The 24,840-nt window shown below is 42.8% G+C and overlaps 1 protein-coding gene across 1 annotated transcript; it reads left to right on the top strand.

Annotated features, from left to right (window-relative positions):
* Window positions 1–1,691: 1,691 nt before the first annotated feature.
* Window positions 1,692–24,800, top strand: LOC129820058 (ubiquitin-conjugating enzyme E2 E1-like). The gene is made up of 7 exons (XM_055876878.1): window positions 1,692–1,784; window positions 2,012–2,170; window positions 2,963–3,111; window positions 3,691–3,741; window positions 23,489–23,621; window positions 23,993–24,140; window positions 24,321–24,800. The coding sequence occupies exons 3-7, from the start codon at window positions 2,969–2,971 to the stop codon at window positions 24,416–24,418; spliced, it is 573 nt and encodes a 190-aa protein (XP_055732853.1). The 5' UTR covers window positions 1,692–1,784; window positions 2,012–2,170; window positions 2,963–2,968; the 3' UTR covers window positions 24,419–24,800.
* Window positions 24,801–24,840: the final 40 nt, after the last annotated feature.

Raw genomic sequence — 24,840 nt, forward strand, 5'->3', positions numbered from 1 at the left:
CCTCCTGTGGTCTGCCATCATCACATTGAAGAAGCCATCCCATGTGGTGAAGCCACTACACCAGGTGAGTTCTGACTGTACAAAACAGTAGCCTACATGTACCTGCAAGTTAGCGTCTTCGCTCAGTTATCCATTAGCCCACATGGCCATTGCTACCTGCAATAAGAGGATGGGAGACAATTTGGAAGGAATGCTTTGGCATGTAGGAAACTTAATGTAACCTAATATGACCATCATAAAGAAGAGATAAGAACATATCATCTCTCTCTGTCACCCTCTGCTGATTATTGGGAGTGTCTGGTAACTTCATTTTTTAATTATGTATTGATGAGCACATTACATTATAGAGGAAGCTGGTCGGAGGAGCTATAGGATGACAGGCTCATTGTAATGGCTGGAATGGAATAAATGGAACGGTATCAAAAGCATCAAAGATATGGAAATCACGTTTGACTCTGTACCATTCCAGCCATTACAATGAGCCGGTCCTATAGCTCCTCCCACTAGCCTCCACTGCATTTTAGATATATATAAACACGTATATAAAGTGTAGGTCCCATGTTTCATGAGCTGAAATAAAAGATCCAAAACATTTTCCAGAAGCGCTAAAAGATTTCCTTTCAAATTCTGTGAACAAATTTGTTTACATCCCTGTTAGTGAGCATTTCTCCTTTGCAAAGATAATCCATCCTCCTGATGGGAGTGGCAAATCAAGAATCTGATTAAAGAGCATGATCATTACGCAGGTATACCTTGTGCTGGGGACAATAAAAGGCCACTCTAAAACATGCAGTTTTGTCACAACACAATGCCACAGATGTTTTGAGGGAGTGTGCAATTGGCATGCTGACTGCAGTAATGTCCACCAGAGCTGTTGCAAGATAATTTAATGTTATTTTCTCTACCATAAGCTTCCTCCAATGTCATTTTAGAGAATTTGGCAGTACATCCAACCGGCCTCTCAACCGCAGACAGCCCAGGACCTCCACATCCGGCTTCTTCACCTGCTGGATCGTCTGAGACCAGCCACCCAGACAGCTGATGAAACTATTGGTTTGCACAAACGAAGAATTTCTTCACAAACTGTCAGAAAGCGTCTCAGGTAAGCTCATCTGCGTACTCGTCGTAACGGACTTCAGAGGGCAAACGCTCACCTTCGATGACCACTGGCACGCTGGGAAAATGTGTGTTTCACGGGTGAATCACAGTTTCAACTGTACCTGGTATATGGCAGACAGCGTGTATGGTGTCGTGAGCGGTTTGCTGATGTCAACGTTGTTGATGCTGATGTCAACAGTGCCTCATGGTTGCGGTGGGGTTATGGTACGGACAAAAACACAATCGCATTTTATCGATGGCAATTTGAATGCACAGAGATTCCATGATGAGATCCTGAGGCCCATTGTCGTGCCCTTCTTCCGCCGCCATCACCTCATGTTTCAGCATGATAATGCACAGCCCCATGTCGCAAGGATCTGTACACAATTCCTGGAAGCTGAACATGTCCCAGTTCTTCCAGGGCCTGCATACTCACCAGACATGTCCCCCATTGAGCATGTTTGAGATGCTCTGGATCTACGTGTATGACAGACGGTGTGTTCCAGTTCCCGCCAACATGCAGCAACTTCGCACAGCCATTGAAGAGGAGTGGGACAACATTCCACAGACTACAATTAACAGCCCGATCAACTCTATGTGAAGGAGACGTTGTGCTGCATGAGGCAAATGGTGGTCACATCAGATACTGACTGCTTTTCTGATCCACACCCCTACCTTTTTTTAAGGTATCTGTGACCAACAGATGCATGTATTCTCAGTCATGTGAAATCAATAGATTAGAGACTAATATATTTCAATTGACTGTTTTCCTTATATGAACTGTAACTCAAAATATTTTTCATTGTTGCATGTTGCGTTTATATTTTTGTTCAGTGTAAAGGCTTATGTCCACAATAGTCTGTTAGAATCAGCGCACACCTGTCTGTTGACTTTCTCTTTTCCCGAATTTTAGAGCAGTGCTCAGCTAGCTCTCAATTTGACGTTGTCATCGGGTGTACCCAACCGAGAGGGAATCCATTGCCCTGGATAACTGTAGCTACGTCTGCTGCTGTACCCACACTTCCGCTCTGCAAGAGGCACGCGTCCAGGCATTCACGTGCACAAAGAAAAGGTGGGCCTATCTAACAATGAATGCTTTTAAAATATCGTGAAATATGTATCCGTATTGTATTGTTTGGCGCGTCTGAGGGATCGACATTTGGATCTCGTCGATGGATGGGATCTATCCGTCGGGGGAAATTGAAGGAAATGGTCTGTCCTAAAGACTGGACTGAGACTGTCGAGGGATAAAGATGCCAATATTACGTCGAATTGTAAAACACATTGGTTCGGTCTACAGGTTCAACTAGTTTGGCATAAATATCCGGCAAATTCTCGTATGGGCATCTGATTTCAAAGTGAAAGTTTCATCAAGTCAATGAATACTCACTCAGTGGGAATGAGAAAAGTTCCCCAAACGAATGCGACATTGCCCAATCCATTTTAGGCTACACTGGGCTATTTAATCAATTGAGGGAATAAGGCAATAGGCAACCCTCATCGTTCTTATTTGGCTGTAATGAATAAGAGCCGTGTGCTCCTTTTGTTGTAGCACAACCCAGCTAAAATAACGCTTCAGTGCAAACACTAGCATAAGGTCAGTAGGTTAATCTCTTAGAGCCTTATGAAAGACTGGGAATAATTATTTTACTATAAGCAGGATAAGTTCATATTGAATTGAGTATGTAAACCTATGAACCCATCGTTGCTTGGAGCCTAACAACAGTTACGCTAAAGATTGTTGCCGCTGGTTATTGATAGCATAAATCGAATATTGGCAGTGCTGCTGAACTGGGGGGTATAGATCTTAGGTGTGTTTGTTTTTCTGTAGCCTGAATGTTGCTTTTTATTTTTGTCTGTACAGGTCGTTATGTCGGATGAGGATTCGCGTGCCAGCATTAGTTCTTCTTCCTCAATTTATCAGCAGTTAAAAATAAACGCGCCTAAGAAACGAGCAGAAAGCAAAGCCATCATGAGCAAGACCTCCAAACTCCTCTCCACGAGCGCGAAAAGGTAAGGACTAGGCTGATTGTTGCTGTCAAATAAATCATGTTTCATTGAGTTGATATTTTGTAATATAGTAGCTCACGCGCAGCCACTCTTGATATAATGTGTCGTCCTATCATTGACTGGCACGTGTCACTATCAAATCCCTATGTGTTTGATTTGCAGTGGACAATTTTCTGAATTCGGTTGCGTATATAAATATTTTTCGACCGTTTTAAAATGTTCTCAACCATCTTCAGTGCACGGTTGTCAAACGTTTTTTAAATTGTCATCCATTGAATCATAGGCTAACTTATTTGCATATTCACTTGAAGTGTTTTGTTAAATTGTGGTAAGAGGAAAGCTTTAAAAAATGCACAATGTAGTTTATGTATGTTTGTCCTCAACCTGTTTTACTATCTGTCTCAATCCTTTGGTAAAATTAGCCTTCTGGACATTTTGGTTTTCTGCCATGACAATGTATCTTGCTCTCATAGCCCCCACCCAAAACACTTCATGTGGCTATGCTTGTTTCATATTAGTTATCTGCTGTAAGAATCAAGACCATGTGAGTAATGATATCATAATTTTTGTGCTTTATTTCAGAATTCAGAAGGAGTTGGCTGACATTACTTTGGATCCGCCACCGAACTGCAGGTAGGCGTGTGTGTGTGTGTGTGTGTGTGTGTGTGTGTGTGTGTGTGTGTGTGTGTGTGTGTGCGACATGATACACACAGTTCTGACATGCGTCCTGGAAGGCCAGTTAAGTGGTAAAGAAGAGATGTGCTTAGTTCGGCCTGTAGCAATACAACAAACACACTCAATCTAAGGAGACAGGAGATATTAAAGCAGTTCCTTGTCATGTGCTAATGAACCTTGAAGGCCACAGAGAGAGTTCATATCTGTATGTACAGTACCTTAAAGTATTCATACCCCTTGACTTATTCCACATTTTGTTACAGCGTGAATTCAAAATGTATTAAATATACATTTTTCACCCATCTACACACAATACCCCATAATGACAGTAAAAACATGTTTTTAGATTTTTTTGCAAATTTATTGAAAATCTAATTTACATACAGCACCAGTCAAAAGTTGACACCTATTCAAGGGTTTTTCTTTGTTTTTACTATTTTCTACATCGTAGAATAATAGTGAAGACATCACAACTATGAAATAACATAAATGGAATCATGTAGTAACCAAAAAAGTGTTAAACAAATCAAAATAGATTTGAGGTTCTTCAAAGTAGCCACCCTTTGCCTTGATAGCTTTGCACACTCTTGGCATTCTCTTAACTAGCTTCATGAGGAATGGTTTTCCAACAGTCTTGAAGGAGTTCCCACATGCTGAGCACTTGTTGGTTGCTCTTCCTTCACTCTGCGGTACAACTCATCCCAAACTATCTCAATTGGGTTGACGTCGGGTGACTCCATCATTCTTCTTCTTGGTCAAATAGCCCTTACACAGCCTGGAGGTGTGTTTTGGGTCATTGTCCTGTTGAAAAACAAATGATAGACTGCAGAAAGCTGTGGTAACAATGCTGGTTAAGTGTGCCTTGAATTCTAAATAAATCACTGACAGTGTCACCAGCAAAGCACCACCACACCTTCTCCTCCATGCTTCACTGTGGGAATCACACACGTGGAGATCGTCCGTTCACCTACTTTGCGTCTCACAAAGACAGGGTAGTTGGAACCAAAAGTCTCAAATTATGACTCATCAAGCCAAAGGACAGATTTCCACTGGTCTAATATCCATTGCTTGTGTTTCTTGGCCCAAGCAAGTATCTTCTTTTTCATTGGTGTCCTTTAGTAGTGGTTTCTTAGCAGCAATTCAACCATGAAGGCCTGAATCACGCAGTCTCCACAGACTCCACAGAACAGTTGATGTTGAGCTGTGTCTGTTACTTGAACTCTGTGAATAATTTATTTGGCCTGCAATCTGAGGTGCAGTTAACACTAATGAACTTATCCTCTACAGCAAATGTAACTCTAGGTCTTCCTTACCTATGGTGGTCCTCATGAGAGCCAGTTTCATCATAGCGCTTGATGGCTTTTGCAACTGCACTTGAAACGTTCTTGACATTTTCCTGATTGACTAACCTTCATGTTCTTAAAGTAATGATTGCCTGCTGTTTCGCTTTGCTTATTTGAGCTGTTCTTGCCATAATATGGACTTGGTATTTTACCAAATAGGGCTATCTTCTGTATACTACCTTGTCACAACACAACTGATTGGCTCAAACACATTAAGAAGGAAAGAAATTCCACAAATTAACTTTTAACAAGGCACACCTGTTAATTGAAATGCATTGAAGGTGACTACCTCATGAATCTGCTTGAGATAATGCCAAGTGTGCAAAGCTGTCATCAAGACAAAGGATGGCTTCTTTGAAGAATCTCAAAAATATAATATATTTTTGATTTGTTTAACACTTTCTTTGGTTACTACATGATTACATATGTGTTATTTCATAGTTTTGATGTCTTCACTATTATTCTACAATGTAGAAAATAGTAAAAATGAACAACCCCTGGAATGAGTAGGTGTGTCAACTTTTGACTGGTACTGTAAGTATTTATACCTCTGAGTCGATACCTTTGGCTGCGATTACAGCTGGGTCTTTTTAGCTAAGTCTCTAAGAGCTTTGCATACCTGGATTGTACAATATTGCACATTCTTCAAGCTCTGTCAAATTGGTTGTTGATCAAGTCTTCGCATAGATTTTCAAGATTTTCAAGATTTTCACTATTTTAAGTCAAAACTGTAACTAGGCCACTCGGGAACATTCGTTGCCGTCTTGGTAAGCAATTCCAGTGTATATTTGGCCTTGTGTTTTTGTGTTTTAGGTTATTGTCCTGCTGAAAGGTGAATGTGTCTCCCATTGTCTGTTGGAAAGCAGACTGAACCAATTTCTTCCTCTAGGATGTTGCCTGTGCTTATTGCTGTATTCCGCTTCTTTTTATCCTAAAAAAAACTCTAGTCCTTGCCAATGACAAGCATACCCGTAACATCATGCAGCCACCACCATGCTTGAAAAGTGGTACTCAGTGATGTGTTGGATTTGCCCCAAACATAATGCTTTGTATTCAGGACAAAAAGTATGTTTTCTACACTTTTTGCAGTATTACTTTAGTGCCTTAATGCAAACATGGTGCATGTTTTGGAGTATTTTTACTCTATACAGGCTTCCTTCTTTTCACCTCTGTCATTTAGGTTAGTATTGTGGAGTAAATAAAATGTTTTTGATCCAGTCACAGTTTTCTCATATCACAGCCATTAAACTCTTTAACTGTTTTAAAATCACCATTGGCCTCATGGTGAAATCCCTGGCCAGTTTCCTTCCTCCTCCTCAGCAACTGAGTTAAGAAGGACACCTGTACATTTGTGGTGACTGGGTGCATTGATACACCATCCAAAGTGTAATTTAATAACGTCACCATGCTCAAAGAGATATTCAATGTCTGCTTTTTTTATTTTTACACCTACCAATAGCTGCCCTTTGCGAGGCATTTAAAAACCTCCTTGGTCTTTGTGGTTAAATCTGTGCTTGAAATTCACTACTCAATTGAGGGACCCTACAGATAATTGTTTGTGTGGGGTACAGCGATGGGGCAGTTATTAAAATCATGTTAACCACTATTATTACTGAACACGTAATGGGTCTATTATTATTATTATTATTATTATATGATTTGTTAAGCGCATTTTTACTCCTGAACTTATTTATGCTTGTCATAACCTAGGAGTTGAATAATTATTGACTCAAGACATTTCAGCTTTACATTTTTTTATTAATAAAAAAAAACATTCTATGAACACTTCTATTTTGGTATTATGTGTAGGTTGTCACTAATCTCAATTGAATACATTTTAAATTCCGGCAGTAACAACAAAGTGGAAAAAGTCAAGGGGTGTGAGTACTTTCTGAAGGTAGTGTATATCTTGTTCAATGAGGTCAGAATTTACTCTCTGCTGCTGACAACAAGCTGCTGTGATGCAGTCAGTCTACACTCACTTTATGGAACTGTGGCTCATGATGATCCTGTCTAGACCTTGAGAAGCAAGCTGATTGCATGTTGGAGCAGCTCTCCAGACCACAACTGACAGACACACACACCAGTTCCAAAACAGACAATTAGCTTGCCGATGACCCTGGCATATGACTGCTATGGATTTGGCAGAGGCTGGCTCAATCAACGTAATTTATTTTAGCTTTACACTCTGCAGCTGAAAAGGACCATGAACAAAGGAATACTATTTAGTCATTCAATCCATAGGTGTTTTTTTGTGGCCTGCTCTAGTCTAGTGTGCCTGCTATGGTGCTGCTGTGGTATTGTGGAAGAGGAAGGAGTCCTGGTTAATCCAGAGGGATTATGGGGGTTTAGAACCACATCACCACGTGTGGCCCAGGTGCTTGGGAAGGCGGGAGGTATGTGCTTTGGGGGGGGGCTGACTCTATGAGCTATGTTCTAACCAGAGACCGGACTGACCAGACCTGGTGGTTGTGTCAAAGAACGGAAGTAATTCAGTGAACCAAGCTTGTGTGACAAGTCGTCTTGCCTGAGACCTGAAGACTTGCATTAGCTCCCCGAACTAATGCCTAGGCTTTAGCTCAGCAGGCTAGTACAGTCTTATGGCTTGGTGTAGGGGACCTGGATTCAAACCCAGTTGTCAGAACTGTCAATGATGAGTCTTTGTCCCCTGCCACTGAGGGAGCCTGCAGTGTTGCACTTCTACATAATCCTCTCACTGTGTATGTAAACACACACTAGTTGTGTTTTCTATGCTCCCTTTGCTAAGTAGCTGAAAAGGGGAATTTATTTTCGTACATCTCTATTTAGTATGCTTCATTGAACAGTCTGTTCATTTGGGTATGAATAAGTAGGAGGCTAGACCGATGCCTTGCAGATGTGTGCTGGATTACTCATTGACGAATCTGTCTGTGGGGTGTTTCTGATGGATGGACACATTTCTCTTTTTCGCACAATTGAGACTGGCCAAGCCGTACTGCGCTGGCCTGGTTATGCATCACCATAGTTGCTGGAGCCATGAAGCAAATGATAATGTAAAAAGATCAGTCGACCCAGTAAACCTACAATGCAGATGGGTCCAAGGCCACAAATGCCCTTTTCACACTATCTTTAAATGCAATGTACACTCTTTGCATGCGGTAATTAGGGGTTTTAATGAACCTGTCAGTTTCCCTGAACTGGATGTTTTTTTGCCATAGCAAGCATGTCATGTTTTCTTATGGACACTACATAGCCAGGTCCTCAGATGCCAGTCATCAAAATCTAATTATACTTGAATTGGAATGCCACACACACCCCAGCCCCGTTTTATTTTTTAACGGTCTTGTCATCATAGTGCAAACATCACACACTCTCTCACTTCCCCATCTCTCTCTCGCTCACTTCCATTTGTTTTCCTTAGATTGCTCTTTGGCTATTGCTCCCTTGCACTTTTTTTCCCTAGCACTCATTTTCCTTACTTTGACAAACACACTCGTACTCCCTCCCTCCCTTCAGGATGTAGCCCCTGGGTGTCTGGCCTTGCGGTAGCGTCTTGTTGGATTCCTGACATTCTCAGCGTTAAGGCTCATGACAGTAATTGAATGTTGAAGGCTTGTACTGTGTGTTTGTGTGTGTGTACAGTGCATTCAAAGTATTCAGACCCCTTCCATTTTTCCACATTTATTTACGTCACAGCCATATTCCAAAAATGTATTAAATTAAAAATATCCTCAGCAATCTACACACAATACCCCATAATGACAAAGCGAAAACAGGTTTTTAGACACGTTTACAAATGTATAAAAAAATAATATAATGATTTACATAAGTATTCAGACCCTTTGCTATGAGACTTGAATTTGAGCTCAGGTGCATCCTGTTTCCATTGATCATCGTTGAGATGTTTCTACAACTTGATTGTAGTCCACCTCTGTTTAAATTCAATTGATTGGACATGATTTGGAAAGGCACACACCTGTCTATATAAGGTCCAAGCCATGAGGTCAAAGGAATTGTTCGTAGAGCTTTGAGACAGGATTCTGTCACGGCACAAATCTGGGGTTGGCTACCAAAACAATTCAGCAGAATTGAAGGTCCCCAAGAACAAAATGATTTAAGACATTTTCGAATAGGGCTGTAATGTAACAAAATGTGGAGTCAATGGGTCTGAATACTTTCCGAATGCACTGTGTATATAAAAAGTGCATGAAATGTTGTTTTACAGGGTCTGCCACAGTAGTATGGCACCCCTGGAGCAAATTAGGGTTATGTGCCTTGCTCAAGGCCTATACAGCTTCTCACCTTGTTGGCTCGGGTATTCGAGCCAGTGACTTTTCGGTTAGTGGCCCAACTGCTAGGCTACCTGCCGCCCTAAGCTTGCAAAACCTGATTGTCCCAGGCAGTCTTCCAAGTACTAACCAAGTCTGACCGTGCGTACCTTCTGAGATCGGAAAATAGTGGATTCCAATTGTTGTTCATGCCTATTTCTCTCCCCCCTCACTTTAGCTTGCACTGCTCAATGTGTAGCCCCAGCATTAACTGCTGGCTAATGAGTGTTTTGTGTGTCTGTGTGCCTCTAAAGATATTTTCACTTCAGGAAGTGTGCCAGTAGTTATTGTAATCCATCTGAGGTGCAGGTGATTCTTTGTTTACTCCCTCTAGTCTACTCTGAGTACATTTTTTTAGATTGAGAGCCAAGGATTTTTTTCTCCTTCTCTTAACCCATAACATTCTAAGCCGGGGGGAGGGGGCTCTACTAAGCTTTATGGAATTGTTTTAAGAAGGTTATATCAAGGGCCATTTTAACGATTTGATTTAGAATGTTAAGACCCCTTACTGCTATTAGCCTATACAAACGCTTTGAAAAACATATTCACTATGTGGATAGTGCCAAAACAATCAAAATTAAGTTTGTTCTGAAGTGTCTGTCTTTATGTCTGTCTTTATATGAGAGAGATGGGACTTTTTTATATTAAACTAGGCAAGTCAATTCTTATTTACAATGCCAGCCAAACCCAGACGACGCTGTGCCAATTGTGCGCCGCCCTATGGGACTCCCAATCACAGCCGGATGTGACACAGCCTGGATTCAAACCAGGTACTGTAGTGACGCCTCTTGCACTGAGATGCAGTGCCTTAGAACTCTGCACCACTCTGGAGCCCAAGAAAGAAAGATCAGGAATCAGTATTTAATTTTTTCAAAAATGTACAAGTATTTAACCCTTTATTTTTGGCACTGAACAGTCTCCATATATACTTCCATACATAATTTTTTTGTAGGCCAAACTATTCGGACGCTGCAGACGATTTTGTGAGAAGACCGATTTTCGGGACATCTCATGGTCTGACAAACACCGCTCAAGCTCTGTCACTTTTCACCACAGAAGTGCGACATCGGTGGATTGAAACGCATCCAATTCAAAAACATATATCTCTAGCTTAAAGTGACAGATTTGTATGGGGATTAAAAAATATATGCTAATTAGATTTCTGCGAGTGGGCGGGGACTTCAACTCTTTTACACATTACAGTGTTAGTGTTGTAGCTGTTGTGTGACTGTGATGGTGTGTGTGTGACTGCTGCCAAAGTCTCTAAAGCTTTTCATATCTATAAAAAGGCCTTTCCCTGGGGTGGAAGTGTCTAGCCCACGCTGCGTTGTTAGCTAGCTCTTATAAACCCAAAGTAGTGCTGCTACCTACTGTATCTCTGAGCTGTTATATCTGAAAGGAGATGTGTTTGTTCGATAGTCATGATCATTGGAGTTGGACCCATTATTGGAATAATGGAGGCTGTTTTCCTTGCTGTGTTCATGGTTTGTTGGGAAACTGTTGCCTCTTGTATTTTCAGTGATTGGTTTATTTTGACAGGGAGTCAATACTGAGACCAAGGTTTATTTTTCCAGATGAGCCCTGTTTAGCACAACAATACACATCAATATTTTTTTATTTTTTTTATTTCACCTTTATTTAACCAGGTAGGCTAGTTGAGAACAAGTTCTCATTTGCAACTGCGACCTGGCCAAGATAAAGCATAGCAGTGTGAACAGACAACAACACAGAGTTACACATGGAGTAAACAATAAACAAGTCAATAACATGGTAGGAAAAAGAGAATCTATATACAATGTGTGCAAAAGGCATGAGGTAGGCAATAAATCAAATAATTACAATTTAGCAGATTAACACTGGAGTGATAAATCATCAGATGATCATGTGCAAGAAGAGATACTGGTGTGCAAAAGAGCAGAAAAGTAAATAAATAAAAGCAGTATGGTGGTGAGGTAGGTAAATTGGGTGGGTAGTTTACAGATGGACTATGTACAGCTGCAGCGATCGGTTAGCTGCTCGGATAGCAGATTTTTAAAGTTGTTGAGGGAGATAAAAGTCTCCAACTTCAGAGATTTTTGCAATTCGTTCCAGTCGCAGGCAGCAGAGAACTGGAAGGAAAGGCGTCCAAATTAGGTTTTGGCTTTAGGGATGATCAGTGAGATACACCTGCTGGAGCGCGTACTACGGGTGGGTGTAGCCATCGTGACCAGTGAACTGAGATAAGGCGGCACTTTACCTAGCATAGCCTTGTAGATGACCTGGAGCCAGTGGGTCTGACGACGAACATGTAGCGAGGGCCAGCCGACTAGGGCATACAGGTCGCAGTGGTGGGTCGTATAAGGTGCTTTAGTAACAAAACGGATGGCACTGTGATAAACTGCATCCAGTTTGCTAAGTAGAGTATTGGAAGCTATTTTGTAGATGACATCGCCGAAGTCGAGGATCGGTAGGATAGTCAGTTTTACTAGGGTAAGTTTGGCGGCGTGAGTGAAGGAGGCTTTGTTCCGGAATAGAAAGCCGACTCTAGATTTGATTTTGGATTGGAGATGTTTGATATGAGTCTGGAAGGAGAGTTTGCAGTCTAGCCAGACACCTAGGTACTTATAGATGTCCACATATTCTAGGTCGGAACCGTCCAGGGTGGTGATGCTAGTCGGGCGTGCGGGTGCAGGCAGCGAGCGGTTGAAAAGCATGCATTTGGTTTTACTAGCATTTAAGAGCAGTTGGAGGCCACGGAAGGAGTGTTGTATGGCATTGAAGCTCATTTGGAGGTTAGATAGCACAGTGTCCAGGGAAGGGCCGGAAGTATACAGAATGGTGTCGTCTGCGTAGAGGTGGATCAGGGAATCGCCCGCAGCAAGAGCAACATCATTGATGTATACAGAGAAAAGAGTCGGCCCGAGAATTGAACCCTGTGGTACCCCTATAGAGACTGCCAGAGGTCCGGACAACATGCCTTCCGATTTGACACACTGAACTCTGTCTGCAAAGTAGTTGGTGAACCAGGCAAGGCAGTCATTAGAAAAACCGAGGCTATTGAGTCTGCCGATAAGAATATGGTGATTGACAGAGTCGAAAGCCTTGGCCAGGTCGATGAAGACGGCTGCACAGTAATGTCTTTTATCGATGGCGGTTATGATATCGTTTAGTACCTTGAGCGTGGCTGAGGTGCACCCGTGACCGGCTCGGAAACCGGATTGCACAGCGGAGAAGGTACGGTGGGATTCGAGATGGTCAGTGATCTGTTTGTTGACTTGGCTTTCGAAGACCTTAGCTAGGCAGGGCAGGATGGATATAGGTCTGTAACAGTTTGGGTCCAGGGTGTCTCCCCCTTTGAAGAGGGGAATGACAGCGGCAGCTTTCCAATCCTTGGGGATCTCAGATGATACGAAGGAGAGGTTGAACAGGCTGGTAATAGGGGGTGCGACAATGGCGGCGGACAGTTTCAGAAATAGGGGGTCCAGATTGTCAAGCGCAGCTGATTTGTATGGGTCCAGGTTTTCCAGCTCTTTCAGAACATCTGCTATCTGGATATGGGTAAAGGAGAAGCTGGGGACGCTTGGGCGAGTAGCAGCGGGCCGGGCGGGGCTGCTGGCCAAGGTTGGAGTCGCCAGGTGGAAGGCATGGCCAGCCATTGAGAAATGTTTGTTGAAGTTTTCGATTATCACGGACTTATCAGTGGTGACCGTGTTATCTAGCCTCAGTGCAGTGGGCAGCTGGGAGGAGGTGCTCTTGTTTTCCATGGACTTTACAGTATCCCAGAACTTTTTGGAGTTAGAGCTGCAGGATGCAAATTTCTGCTTGAAAAAGCTGGCCTTTGCTTTCCTGACTGACTGCGTGTATTGGTTCCTGACTTCCCTGAACAGTTGCATATCACGGGGGCTCTTCGATGCTATCGCAGTTCGCCACAGGATGTTTTTGTGCTGGTCGAGGGCAGTCAGGTCTGGAGTGAACCAAGGGCTATATCTGTTCTTGGTTCTGCATTTTTTGAACGGAGCATGCTTGTCTAATATGGTGAGGAAGTAACTTTTAAAGAATGACCAGGCATCCTCAACTGACGGGATGAGGTCAATATCCTTCCAGGGTACCCGGGCCAGGTCGATTAGAAAGGCCTGCTCGCAGAAGTGTTTCATGGAGCGTTTGACAGTGATGAGGGGTGGTCGTTTGACCGTGGACCCGTGGCGGATACAGGCAATGAGGCAGTGATCGCTGAGATCTTGATTGAAGACAGCAGAGGTGTATTTGGAGGGCAAGTTGGTCAGGATAATGTCTATTAGGGTGCCCATGTTTACGGATTTGGGGTTGTACCTGGTGGGTTCCTTGATGATTTGTGTGAGATTGAGGGCATCAAGCTTAGATTGTAGGACTGCCGGGGTGTTAAGCATATCCCAGTTTAGGTCACCTAACAGAACAAACTCTGAAGCTAGATGGGGAGCGATCAATTCACAGATGGTGTCCAGGGCACAGCTGGGAGCTGAGGGGGGTCGGTAGCAGGCGGCAACAGTGAGAGACTTATTTCTGGAGAGATTAATTTTTAAAATTAGAAGTTCAAACTGTTTGGGCATAGACTTGGAAAGTATGACAGAACTTTGCAGGCTATCTCTGCAGTAGATTGCAACTCCTCCCCCTTTGGCAGTTCTATCTTGACGGAAAGTGTTGTAGTTGGGTATGGAAATCTCAGAGTTTTTGGTGGCCTTCCTAAGCCAGGATTCAGACACGGCAAGGACATCAGGGTTGGCAGAGTGTGCTAAAGCGGTGAGTAAGGCAAACTTAGGCAGGAGGCTTCTGATGTTGACATGCATGAGGCCAAGGCTTTTTCGATCACAGAAGTCAACAAATGAGGGTGACTGGGGACATGCAGGGTCTGGGTTTACCTCCACATCACCCGAGGAACAGAGGAGCAGTAGGATGAGGGTGCGGCTAAAGGCTATCAAAACTGGTCGCCTAGAGCGTTGGGGACAAGGAATAAAAGGAGCAGATTTATGGGCGTGGTAGAATAGATTCTGGGCATAATGTGCAGACCAGGGTATGGTGGGGCACGGGTACAGCGGAGGCAAGCCCAGGCACTGGGTGATGATAAGAGAGGTTGTATCTCTGGACATGCTGGTCTCAATGGGTGAGGTCACCGCATGTGTGGGGGGTGGGACAAAGGAGGTATCAGAGGTACGGAGAGTGGAACTACGGGGTCCATTGCAAACCAAAACAATGATAACTAGCCTGAACAACAGTATGCAAGGCATATTGATATTTGAGAGAGACATACAATAAGGCATAAAGGGATTGCAGGTCATGATTGGGAGAGCTAGCTAAAACAGCAGGTCAGATAACAGCAGCTAGTCGGCTAACACAGCAACAGAAGGTAAAAATGGCGACGACTGGGCAGAGAGGGTCGGATTAACTACACACAGATCCTGAGTTAAGGCACAGAGCCGACAGATAAAACACAAATAAACAGAATGGAGTACCGTGAATTAATGGACAGTCAAGCAGGCATAAGCTATGTAGCCAAGTGATCATAGTGTCCAGGGGCCAGCCGTAGATGAAGTAGTGAGGCCTCCACTAAGCTAGCCCGGGGGGGTGGTCTGCTCAGACGGAGGGGGTCTGCTCAGACGTAGGCCGGTTGAGGGCACAGCGGATGGGGTATTTGTCTGCAGACCAGACGTGGTCGTGTCGACAGAGAATCCAAGCCGGATGGCGGTGGCGAAAGAGAGGTTGTGAGTTGTAGAATTGTGTTTGCTAACTGGTGCTAGCTTCGTGATTCAGACAGCTAGTCATGGGTAGCAAGCTAGCAGAAGATGGAGGTCTGTTTTTAGCCACGCCGTGCAATTCCGTCGGTAGATTAGTGGGGTTCCGTGTGGTAGAGGGGACCAATCCAGTTGTCAAAATAGTTATAGTGGCCTAAGAAGATAGCAGCCGATATGCTCAAGACAGCTAACGATTAGCGGGCCGCAGTTAGTATATGGACGTTCAGGTTACGTCGCGATGGAGGGGCCGGTTGAAATACTACACATAAACTGCACATCCCATATACACGTTATCATACAAAACCAATACATGAAAAGCAAAACACAATCATAAACAGACACATGATAGAGTAAAAAGGTCCCCTAATAGCAGTCTGAAATGCCATAGAGCAGGGGTCTTCAACGTTTTCTTGCACAAGGACCCGCGCCCAGGCAAACCGGCTACCCAGGAACCGCCATGTTAGCAAAGAAATATAATGTCTTATAAGCTGAATGGCAAGGAGAAGTATCAACATTCCAAAAATAATATATTTGGTAGATAGTTTTGTTGTTGAGGAAGTGTAAACTCAGCCTATTAGATAAAGATAACTCCAAACACATTTTTGTTAATAGCAGCTGTTTAAACAAAGGTTAGCGATGTGTTGGCAAAAATTAAGGGCTCTATTCAATCTGTTTTGCTGAAGCGTTATAGATTGCCCGATATAAATGTGAAGGTAATTTTCCGATTGAGCCGACATATGCATGAATGCAGTCTTCACTGACGCCAGAACATTGCCCCACAGTAATGCTGAACTTCCACGATACGGATTAAATAGAGCCAAAAAAGAAAGATTACCAGCCGACTGGTAAGCGGATGCTTTTTCAAAGCCTCTGTCAGACAATATTAGGAGTTGAGAAATAAAGTTGACATAATTAAAAATAACACTCCTCTTTTCCACTGTAGGTATGTCATTCAAAATGTGTTTATTCTGTTGCTAGCTATATTCATAAAAACATTGAAATAAAGAACTCCATGTTTTGTGTGTGTATAGTTGAAGTCAGAAGTTTACATACACTTAGTTTGGAGTCATTAAAACTTGTTTTTCAACCACTCCACAAATTTCTTGTTAACAAACTATAGTTTTGGCAAGTCGGTTAGGACATCTACTTTGTGCATGACAAGTCATTTTCCAACAATTATTTACAGACAGATTATTTCACTTATAATTCACTGTATCACAATTCCAGTGGGTCAGAAGTTTACATACACTAAGTTGGCTGTGCCTTTTAAACAGCTTGGAAAATTCCAGAAAATGATGTCATGGCTTTAGAAGCTTCTGATATGCTAATTTGACATCATTTGAGTCAATTGGAGGTGTACCTGTGGATGTATTTCAAGGCATACCTTCAAACCCAATGCCTCTTTGCTTGACATCATGGGAAAATCAAAATAAATCAGCCAAGACCTCAGAAAAAAAATTGCAGACCTCCACAAGTCTGGTTCATCCTTGGGAGCAATTTCCAAAAGCCTGAAAGTACCACGTTCAACTGTACAAACAATAGTAATCAAGTATAAACACCATGGGACCACACAGCTGTCATACCGCTCAGGAAGGAGACGCGTTCTGTCTCCTAGAGATGAACGTACTTTGGTGCAAATCAATCCCAGAACAACAGCAACGGACCTTGCAAAGATGCTGGAGGAAACGGGTACAAAAGTATCTATATCCACAGTAAAATGAGTCCAATATCAACATAACCTGAAAAGCTGCGCAGCAAAGAAGAAGCCACTGCTCCAAAACCGCCATTAAAAAAGTCAGACTACGGTTAGCAACTGCACATGGGGACAGAGATCGTACTTTTTGGATAAATGTCCTCTGGTCTGATGAAACAAAAATACAGTTTGGCCATAATGACCATTGTTATGTTTGGAGGAAAAAGGGGGAGGCTTGCAAGCCGAAGAACACCATCCCAACCGTGAAGCATGGGGTGGCAGCATTATGTTGTGGGGGTGCTTTGCTGCAGCAGGGACTGGTGCACTTCACAAAATAGATGGCATCATGGGGACGGAAAATGATGTGGATATATTGAAGCAACATCTCAAGACATCAGTCAGGAAGTTCAAGCTTGGTCTCATGGGTCTTCCAAATGGACAATGACCCCAAGCATACTTCCAAAGTTGTGGCAAAATGGCTTAAGGACAACAAAGTCAAGGTATTGGAGTGGCCATCACAAAGCCCTGACCTCAATCCTATAGAAAATTTGTGGAGTGTGAGCAAGGAGACCTACAAACCTGACTCAGTTACACCAGCTCTGTCAGGAGGAATGGGCCAAAATTCACCCAACTTATTGTGGGAAGCTTGTGGAAGGCTACCCACAACGTTTGACCCAAGTTAAACTATTTAAAGGCAATGCTACCAAATACTAATTGAGTGTATGTAAACTTCTGACCCACTGGGAATGTGATGAAATAAATAAAAGCTAAAATAAATCATTCTCTCTACTATTATTTTTGACATTTCACATTCTTAAAATGAAGTGGTGATCCTAACTGACCTAAGACAGGGAATTTTTACTAGGATTAAATGTCAGGAATTGTGAAACTGAGTTTAAATGTATTTGTCTATGTAAACGTCCGACTTCAAGTAAGTGTGTACATACACACATACATACATACATACATACATACATACATACATACATACATACAGTCGTGGCCAAAAGTTTTGAGAATGTGAAAATGTATATTTGTCAGTCTGCTGCTTCAGTGTCTTTAGATATTTGTCAGATGTTACTATGGAATACTGAAGTATAATTACAAGCATTTCATAAGTGTCAAAGGCTTTTATTGACAATTACCTGAAGTTGATGCAAAGAGTCAATATTTGCAGTGTTGACCCTTCTTTTTCAAGACCTCTGCAATCTGCCCTGGCATGCTGTCAATTAACTTCTGGGCCACATCCTGACTGATGGCAGCCCATTCTTGCATAATCAATGCTTGGAGTTTGTCAGAATTTGTGGGTTTTTGTTTATCCACCTGCCTCTTGAGGATTGACCACAAGTTCTCAATGGTATTAAGGTCTGGGAAGTTTCCTGGCCATGGACCCAAAATATTGATGTTTTGTTCCCCGAGCCACTTAGTTATCACTTTTGCCTTATGGCAAGGTGCTCCATCATGCTGGAAAAGGCAGTTCGTCACCAAACTGTTCCTGGATGGTTGGGAGAAGTTGCTCTCGGAGGATGTGTTGGTACCATTCTTTATTCATGGCTGTGTTCTTAGGCAAAATTGTGAGTGAGCCAACTCCCTTGGCTGAGAAGCAACCCCACACATGAATGGTCTCAGGATGCTTTACTGTTGGCATGAGACAGGACTGATGGAAGAGCTCACCTTGTCATCTCCAGACAAGCTTTTTTTCCGCATGCCCCAAACAATCGGAAAGGGGATTCATCAGAGAAAATGACTTTACCCCAGTCCTCAGCAGTCCAATCCCTGTACCTTTTGCAGAATATCAGTCTGTCCCTGATGTTTTTCCTAGAGAGAAGTGGCTTCTTTGCTGGCCTTCTTGACACCAGGCCATCCTCAAAGTCTGCGCCTCACTGTATGTGCAGATGCACTCACACCTGGCTGCTGCCATTCCTGAGCAAGCTCTGTACTGGTGGTGCCCTGATCCCGCAGCTGAATCAACTTTAGGAGACGGTCCTGGCACTTGCTGGACTTTCTTGGGCGCCCTGAAGCCTTCTTCACAGCAATTGAACTGCTCTACTTGAAGTTCTTGATGATCCGATAAATGGTTGATTTAGGTGCAATCTTACTGGCAGCAATATCCTTGCATGTGAAGCCCTTTTTGTGCAAAGCAATGATGACGGCACATGCTTCCTTGCAGGTAACCATGGTTGACAGAGGAAGAACAATGATTGCAAGCACCACCCTCCTTTTGAAGCTTCCAGTCTGTTATTCGAACTAACTCAGCATGACAGAGTGATCTCCAGCCTTGTCCTCGTCAACACTCACACCTGTGTTAACGAGAGAATCACTGACATGTCAGCCGGTCCTTTTGTGGCATGGCTGAAATGCAGTGGAAATGTTTTTTGGGGATTCAGTTCATTTGCATGGCAAAGAGGGACTTTGCAATTAATTGCAATTCATCTGATCACTCTTCCTAACATTCTGGAGTATATGCAAATTGCCGTCATACAAACTGAGGCAGCAGACTTTGTGAAAATGAATATTTGTGTCATGCTCAACTTTTGGCAACAACTGTATATGTATGCAAGCATTTCGCTACACCCACAATAACATCTGCTAAATGTGTATGTGACCAATAAAATGTTATACATGCACGGTGAACAAAAGGAACACCTATGTGAGAATGCTGTTCATTGACTACAGCTCAACATTCAACACCATAGTACCCTCAAATCTCATCACCAAGCTAAAGACCCTGGGACTAAACACCTCCCTCTGCATTGGATCCTGGACTTCCTAACGGGCCGCACCCAGGTGCTAAGGGTAGGTAACAACACATCTGCCACGCTGATCCTCAACACAGGGGCCCCTCAGGGGTGAGTGCCTAGTCCCCTCCTGTACTCCCTGTTCACCCACGAGTGCGTGACCAAGCACGACTCCAACATCACCATTAAGTTTGCTGACGACACAACCGTGGTAGTCCTGATCACCGACAACAATGAGACAGCCTATAGGGAGGAGGTCACTGCCAGGACAACAACCTCTCCCTCAATGTGAACAAGACAAAGAAGCTGATCGTGGACTACAGGAAAAGGAGGGCCGAACATGCTCCCATTCACATCGACGGGGTTGTAGTGGAGCTGGTCAAGAGTTTCAAGTTCCTTGGTGCCCAGTACATCACTGGGTCAAGCTTCCTGCTTTCCAGGACCTATATACTAGGTGTGTCAGAGAAAGGCACAAAAAATTGTCAGACTCCAGCCTTTGCTACCACACGTCAAACGGTACCAGAGTCTAGGTCCAAAAGGCTCCTTAACAGCTTCTATTGCCAAGCCATAACACTGCTGAACAACACCCTGACTATTTACATTGACCCCCCCCTCTTTGTTTTTACACTGCTTCTACTCGCGGTTTATCTATGCATAGTCACTTTACCCCTACCTACATGTACAAATGACCTTGACTAACCTGTATTTTGGCACATTGACTCGGTACTGGTACCCCCTGTATATAGCCTTGTTATTTTGTAACCGTTTATTTTAGTATTTACTTTAGTTCAAGAAATAGTTAAGGGCTTTTAAGTAAGTAAGCATTTGTTGTATTCGGCGCATGTGACATTTGATTTGACTCCCTGCAGTACCTCCGCGGACCCCCGGTTGAATAACCCTGCCCTAAAGTCTCCAATTCCTCCAATTTTAAATTGCATTGGAGATCTTTCCACACAAGGTGCAAAATAACTAAAAGTAGATGTGCCCAACTCCGTTGAGATCGAAGGGCTCCACAGAGAGACCCGGTCTGGGATGTCATACTATAAGTTAACAATGAAGTAATGTACGGCAGAAGTTTATGCAGGAGGTCTTTATAAACAAAGAGTCCAACGCATCTACGACAATTTCAGGGCCAGCCTTTCTGATACAGAATGCAGTGATGTGTACTGAACCTATCACCCGTAATAAAGTGTAATGTGCTATGATAAACTGCGTCCAATGGCTTCAAAACAGTGTCAGCTGCATTCATAGTCATATAGACAATATCCCCATAGTCTATAACCAGAATGAATGTCAACGGAATTATTAGTTTTCTCCTATTTAATGAAAGGCATGACCTATTTTTATAAAAGAAGCCCATTTTCATCCTAAATTTCTTAACTCATCAACATGCTTTTTGAAAGAGAGCTTTTCGTCAATCCGGGATGCCCACATATTTATAAGCGTGGACAGGATCAATGAAGGCACCATCCATGCATAAATCATCAGATATATTTGTACGGGATTTGGAGAATAACATTTACTTGGTTTAAACTGCATTAAGTACCAATTTCAGTTCAACAAAGGTAGGGCACACTGTAGAAAAACTTTTATGAAAGTGAAATGTGTTTCTTATCCAGGTAATAAATACCTCAGTTTCCAAACAGTTTCTGGCAGATGGGTTCCCCCTCTTAACACCTCTTCATTCTGATTCATATCCCCGGGTGGTTTTGCTCTATACGTCTCCTGAAGGCCTTGTGGGAACAGAACAGACATTCGAGATGTGGTTTATATCCAGCCAGGGAGGGAACACCTCTGGGAAACGAGCAAAGGGAGGAAGTAAACCCACCGTAAACGATCAAATGAATGCCATGTTGTCTTCCCCACATTAAACACAACATCCATAGTGTTTCATGAATGAAGAAAACCTTGATGCGTTCCCATTACTCCTGGGATGCTACGTACTGGAAATGGAAACACCTCCTCGGATAGATCACTCCTAATATTCATGCAATATTCCCTTTACATTACTGAAAGGAATGTTCACTCACGGGCCGATTGCCCACATAAATAGAATAGATAGTATTATACGTTATATACTGTATCTCGGCGATTGCCATTATCAGGAATGGGTAGTGTTTCTTCAGTCTTTCAGCCGCTCTGTTGAAGTGGTGTCATTATGCTATCTTTTCTGTAATAACAGCCTAGTGTACCTTACACTGTGTTTAGCAGCTGCTAGTGTGTTAGAGATGATGTGATGACAGTCAGTACACATAAAGAAGACAGCTGAGGAGAACCATCCTCCTCAGTGAATTTTTAATAAAAATAATGTTAAAACATTTTAAGTTATCCTTTTTAGATAAAACTGTACTAAATATAATCACGACACCAAATAATTGATTAAAACACTATTATGCAATTAAGGTCTACAGTAGCCTCAACAGCACTCTGTAGGGTAGCACCATGGTGTTGCTGGAAGAAAGCTGACATCCGTCCTCCTCTGGGTACATTGACTTCAATACAAAACCTAGGAAGATCATGGTTCTCACCCCCTTCCATAGACTTAAACAGTAATTATGACAACTTCCGGAGGATGTCCTCCAACCTATGAGCTCTTGCAGCATGAACTGACATGTTGTCCACCCAATCAAAGGATCAGAGAAAAATGTAGTACTAAAAGCATAAGCTACAGCTAGATAGCACTGCAGTGCATAAAATGTGGTGAGTAGTTGACTCAAGGGGAGAGACAATAATTGAGCAGTTTTGAACAAATGTTATTTCTTCCAAAATGAAAGAGAAGCAAGTGGGAAAGATTTTGTCTTTTAGTTTCACTTAGCAAGTGCAGCCAGCTAGTTTGGCTTACTCAACCTCTGTTTGAGCAGGGTGTTCATCTAGCTGGCTATGATTATCCAACACAACACTGGAAATCTTCCAAGTCATGGTAAGCTTTTGGTTTTACTTTTTTTTGTTGCTACCAGGGCCCGCTGGTGAAAGTGCTAAACTGTTTACTGACTGTATACTGTAACATTACAGCATGATTGTAGTGGGTTTACTAACGCGTTAGTTAGCTATGTTGACTATGACGTTACTTTAATTAATCCAGGGTGTATCACAACCGGCCGTGATTGTGTGCCGCCCTATGTGACTGGGATTGTGTGCCGCCCTATGTGACTGGGATTGTGTGCCGCCCTAATGGCCCAGCGTTGTCCGGGTTTGGCCGGTGTAGGCGTCATAGTAAATAATTTGTTCTTAACTGACTTTCCTAGTTAAATAAATAAACAAAATATGGTGACAACGATGTAGGCTGTGTGTAGCGGTTATGATATAGTTTGGCTTGGAAAGGTTTTTCTCCTCGTCACATACAGCTGATGTTGTGCATTGAAGTCCACAAGTGAAGGTGAGGAGAGCACATAATTCGAGAAGGAATAGATTGTGGCTGCTATGAAAGTGAACTGTGATTTAAGGGTGATCAGGGGTGTATTCATTCCGCCGATTCTGTTAATGTTTCTTAAACGGAAGAAAACGGGGATTAACATACCTGAATTTGTCCAATAGAAACTCTTGTTTGCAACTGTTGGACTAATGATTACACCCTATCAGCTAGATGCAAGCAAGAGTGTGCAAGGCAGTATTGAATGTGTCACTGTCTGTCACCTCATCTTTCTCTCAACCTGTGTGCACCTACGTTATAAACATTCATTCATAAGCTAGGTTGAAGCAACCTCATGATGGGTACAGGGAAAATTAGTGTCATGTAGTAGCCTAGACCTATCACTGTTACATTGAACTGGGTGAATGGAATATGAATGACAGTCATCAATATGCTGTAATAAGGCCATACTCATGAAAAAAGACACCGACCACCACTGCATGAAACAATGTAATGTACCTGTGTTTGCAGTGCGGGTCCAAAAGGAGATAACATCTATGAGTGGAGATCCACCATCCTGGGACCACCAGGCTCTGTGTACGAGGGAGGAGTCTTCTTCCTAGATATCGCCTTTACACCAGACTACCCCTTCAAACCACCCAAGGTAAACACTCTAGTCAAAACAAGCTGACTCAAACAATGATTAGAACATTCCTCAAGATTACACAGGTATGTAGGATACCACTTTCTCACTCGAGAAGGGAACTTGTTATTGCCATATTGACCACTGGAGGGAGCTATGGCACTTTGATTTTATTGAAATTCAGGGTCTCTAGTTCTCTGCAAATTTCAAACAGTTAATGGTCAATTTAACCAAACCAGACTCAAAAAGGCTTAAATGGAAATTTGGCTTCCATGATTAGACTGAACATCGGTTTGCATTGTTGAGTAGATTATCTCTGTGTTGCTTTCAGGATCTACCACTGGAACATAAACAATCGGGGTGTATTGATATAGATCTACTTTGTTTCCTAGGTGACGTTCCGTACCAGGATCTACCACTGTAACATCAACAGTCAGGGTGTGATCTGTCTGGACATCCTGAAGGACAACTGGAGCCCCGCCCTCACCATCTCCAAGGTGCTGCTGTCCATCTGCTCCCTGCTGACTGACTGCAACCCTGGTAAGACCTAAGACGCCATATACCACTATAATACGGGTTCCATTGAAATTCATTGATTAGCGGCTGCTTTGAAGTTTAAACATTGTCATATGTGGAATTCCGTATGTGCATTTGTACTGGCAGATCAAAGCTATCGTTGAAGCCCTACCTATAACTCTGCGTGTTCTCCACCCCTCACAGCTGACCCTCTGGTAGGAAGCATCGCCACCCAATACACAACCAACAGACCAGAGCACGACAGGATAGCCAAACAGTGGACCAAGAGATACGCCACATAGATACACAGGATTGGGTCGTATTCATTAGGCACTACATGGACTTGTCCAATAAGAAAAGTTCATTTGTTTCACATAGCATACCCTAACAACTATGACCCTGGGCAACATGAGAGGATAGGGGGTGTCAGAGCTCCTTCTGGGATGACTCAGGGACAGGAGTGGGGGGGAAAGGAAGGGGAGGATATTTATCTTGGAATTTAAGTCTTCATCTCCTGATATTTTGTTTATGGTATTTAAGTTCTCTGACCTGTATATTACCATTGATGCTTTTCAATGTGTTAACTTGAAGTTCTTTAAAATTATTACATTTTTAGCTAATTGTGCTTCGAAAGGAAATTAATTCTACATGTTTGGTCTGCTTATATAAACCTGTCACACACAGCATGGTTTCCTGGTAGAATTCCCAATCTCATTTGTGTGAA

Source organism: Salvelinus fontinalis, chromosome 22 (genome assembly GCF_029448725.1).
Source record: "Salvelinus fontinalis isolate EN_2023a chromosome 22, ASM2944872v1, whole genome shotgun sequence".
Taxonomy (NCBI): domain Eukaryota; kingdom Metazoa; phylum Chordata; class Actinopteri; order Salmoniformes; family Salmonidae; genus Salvelinus; species Salvelinus fontinalis.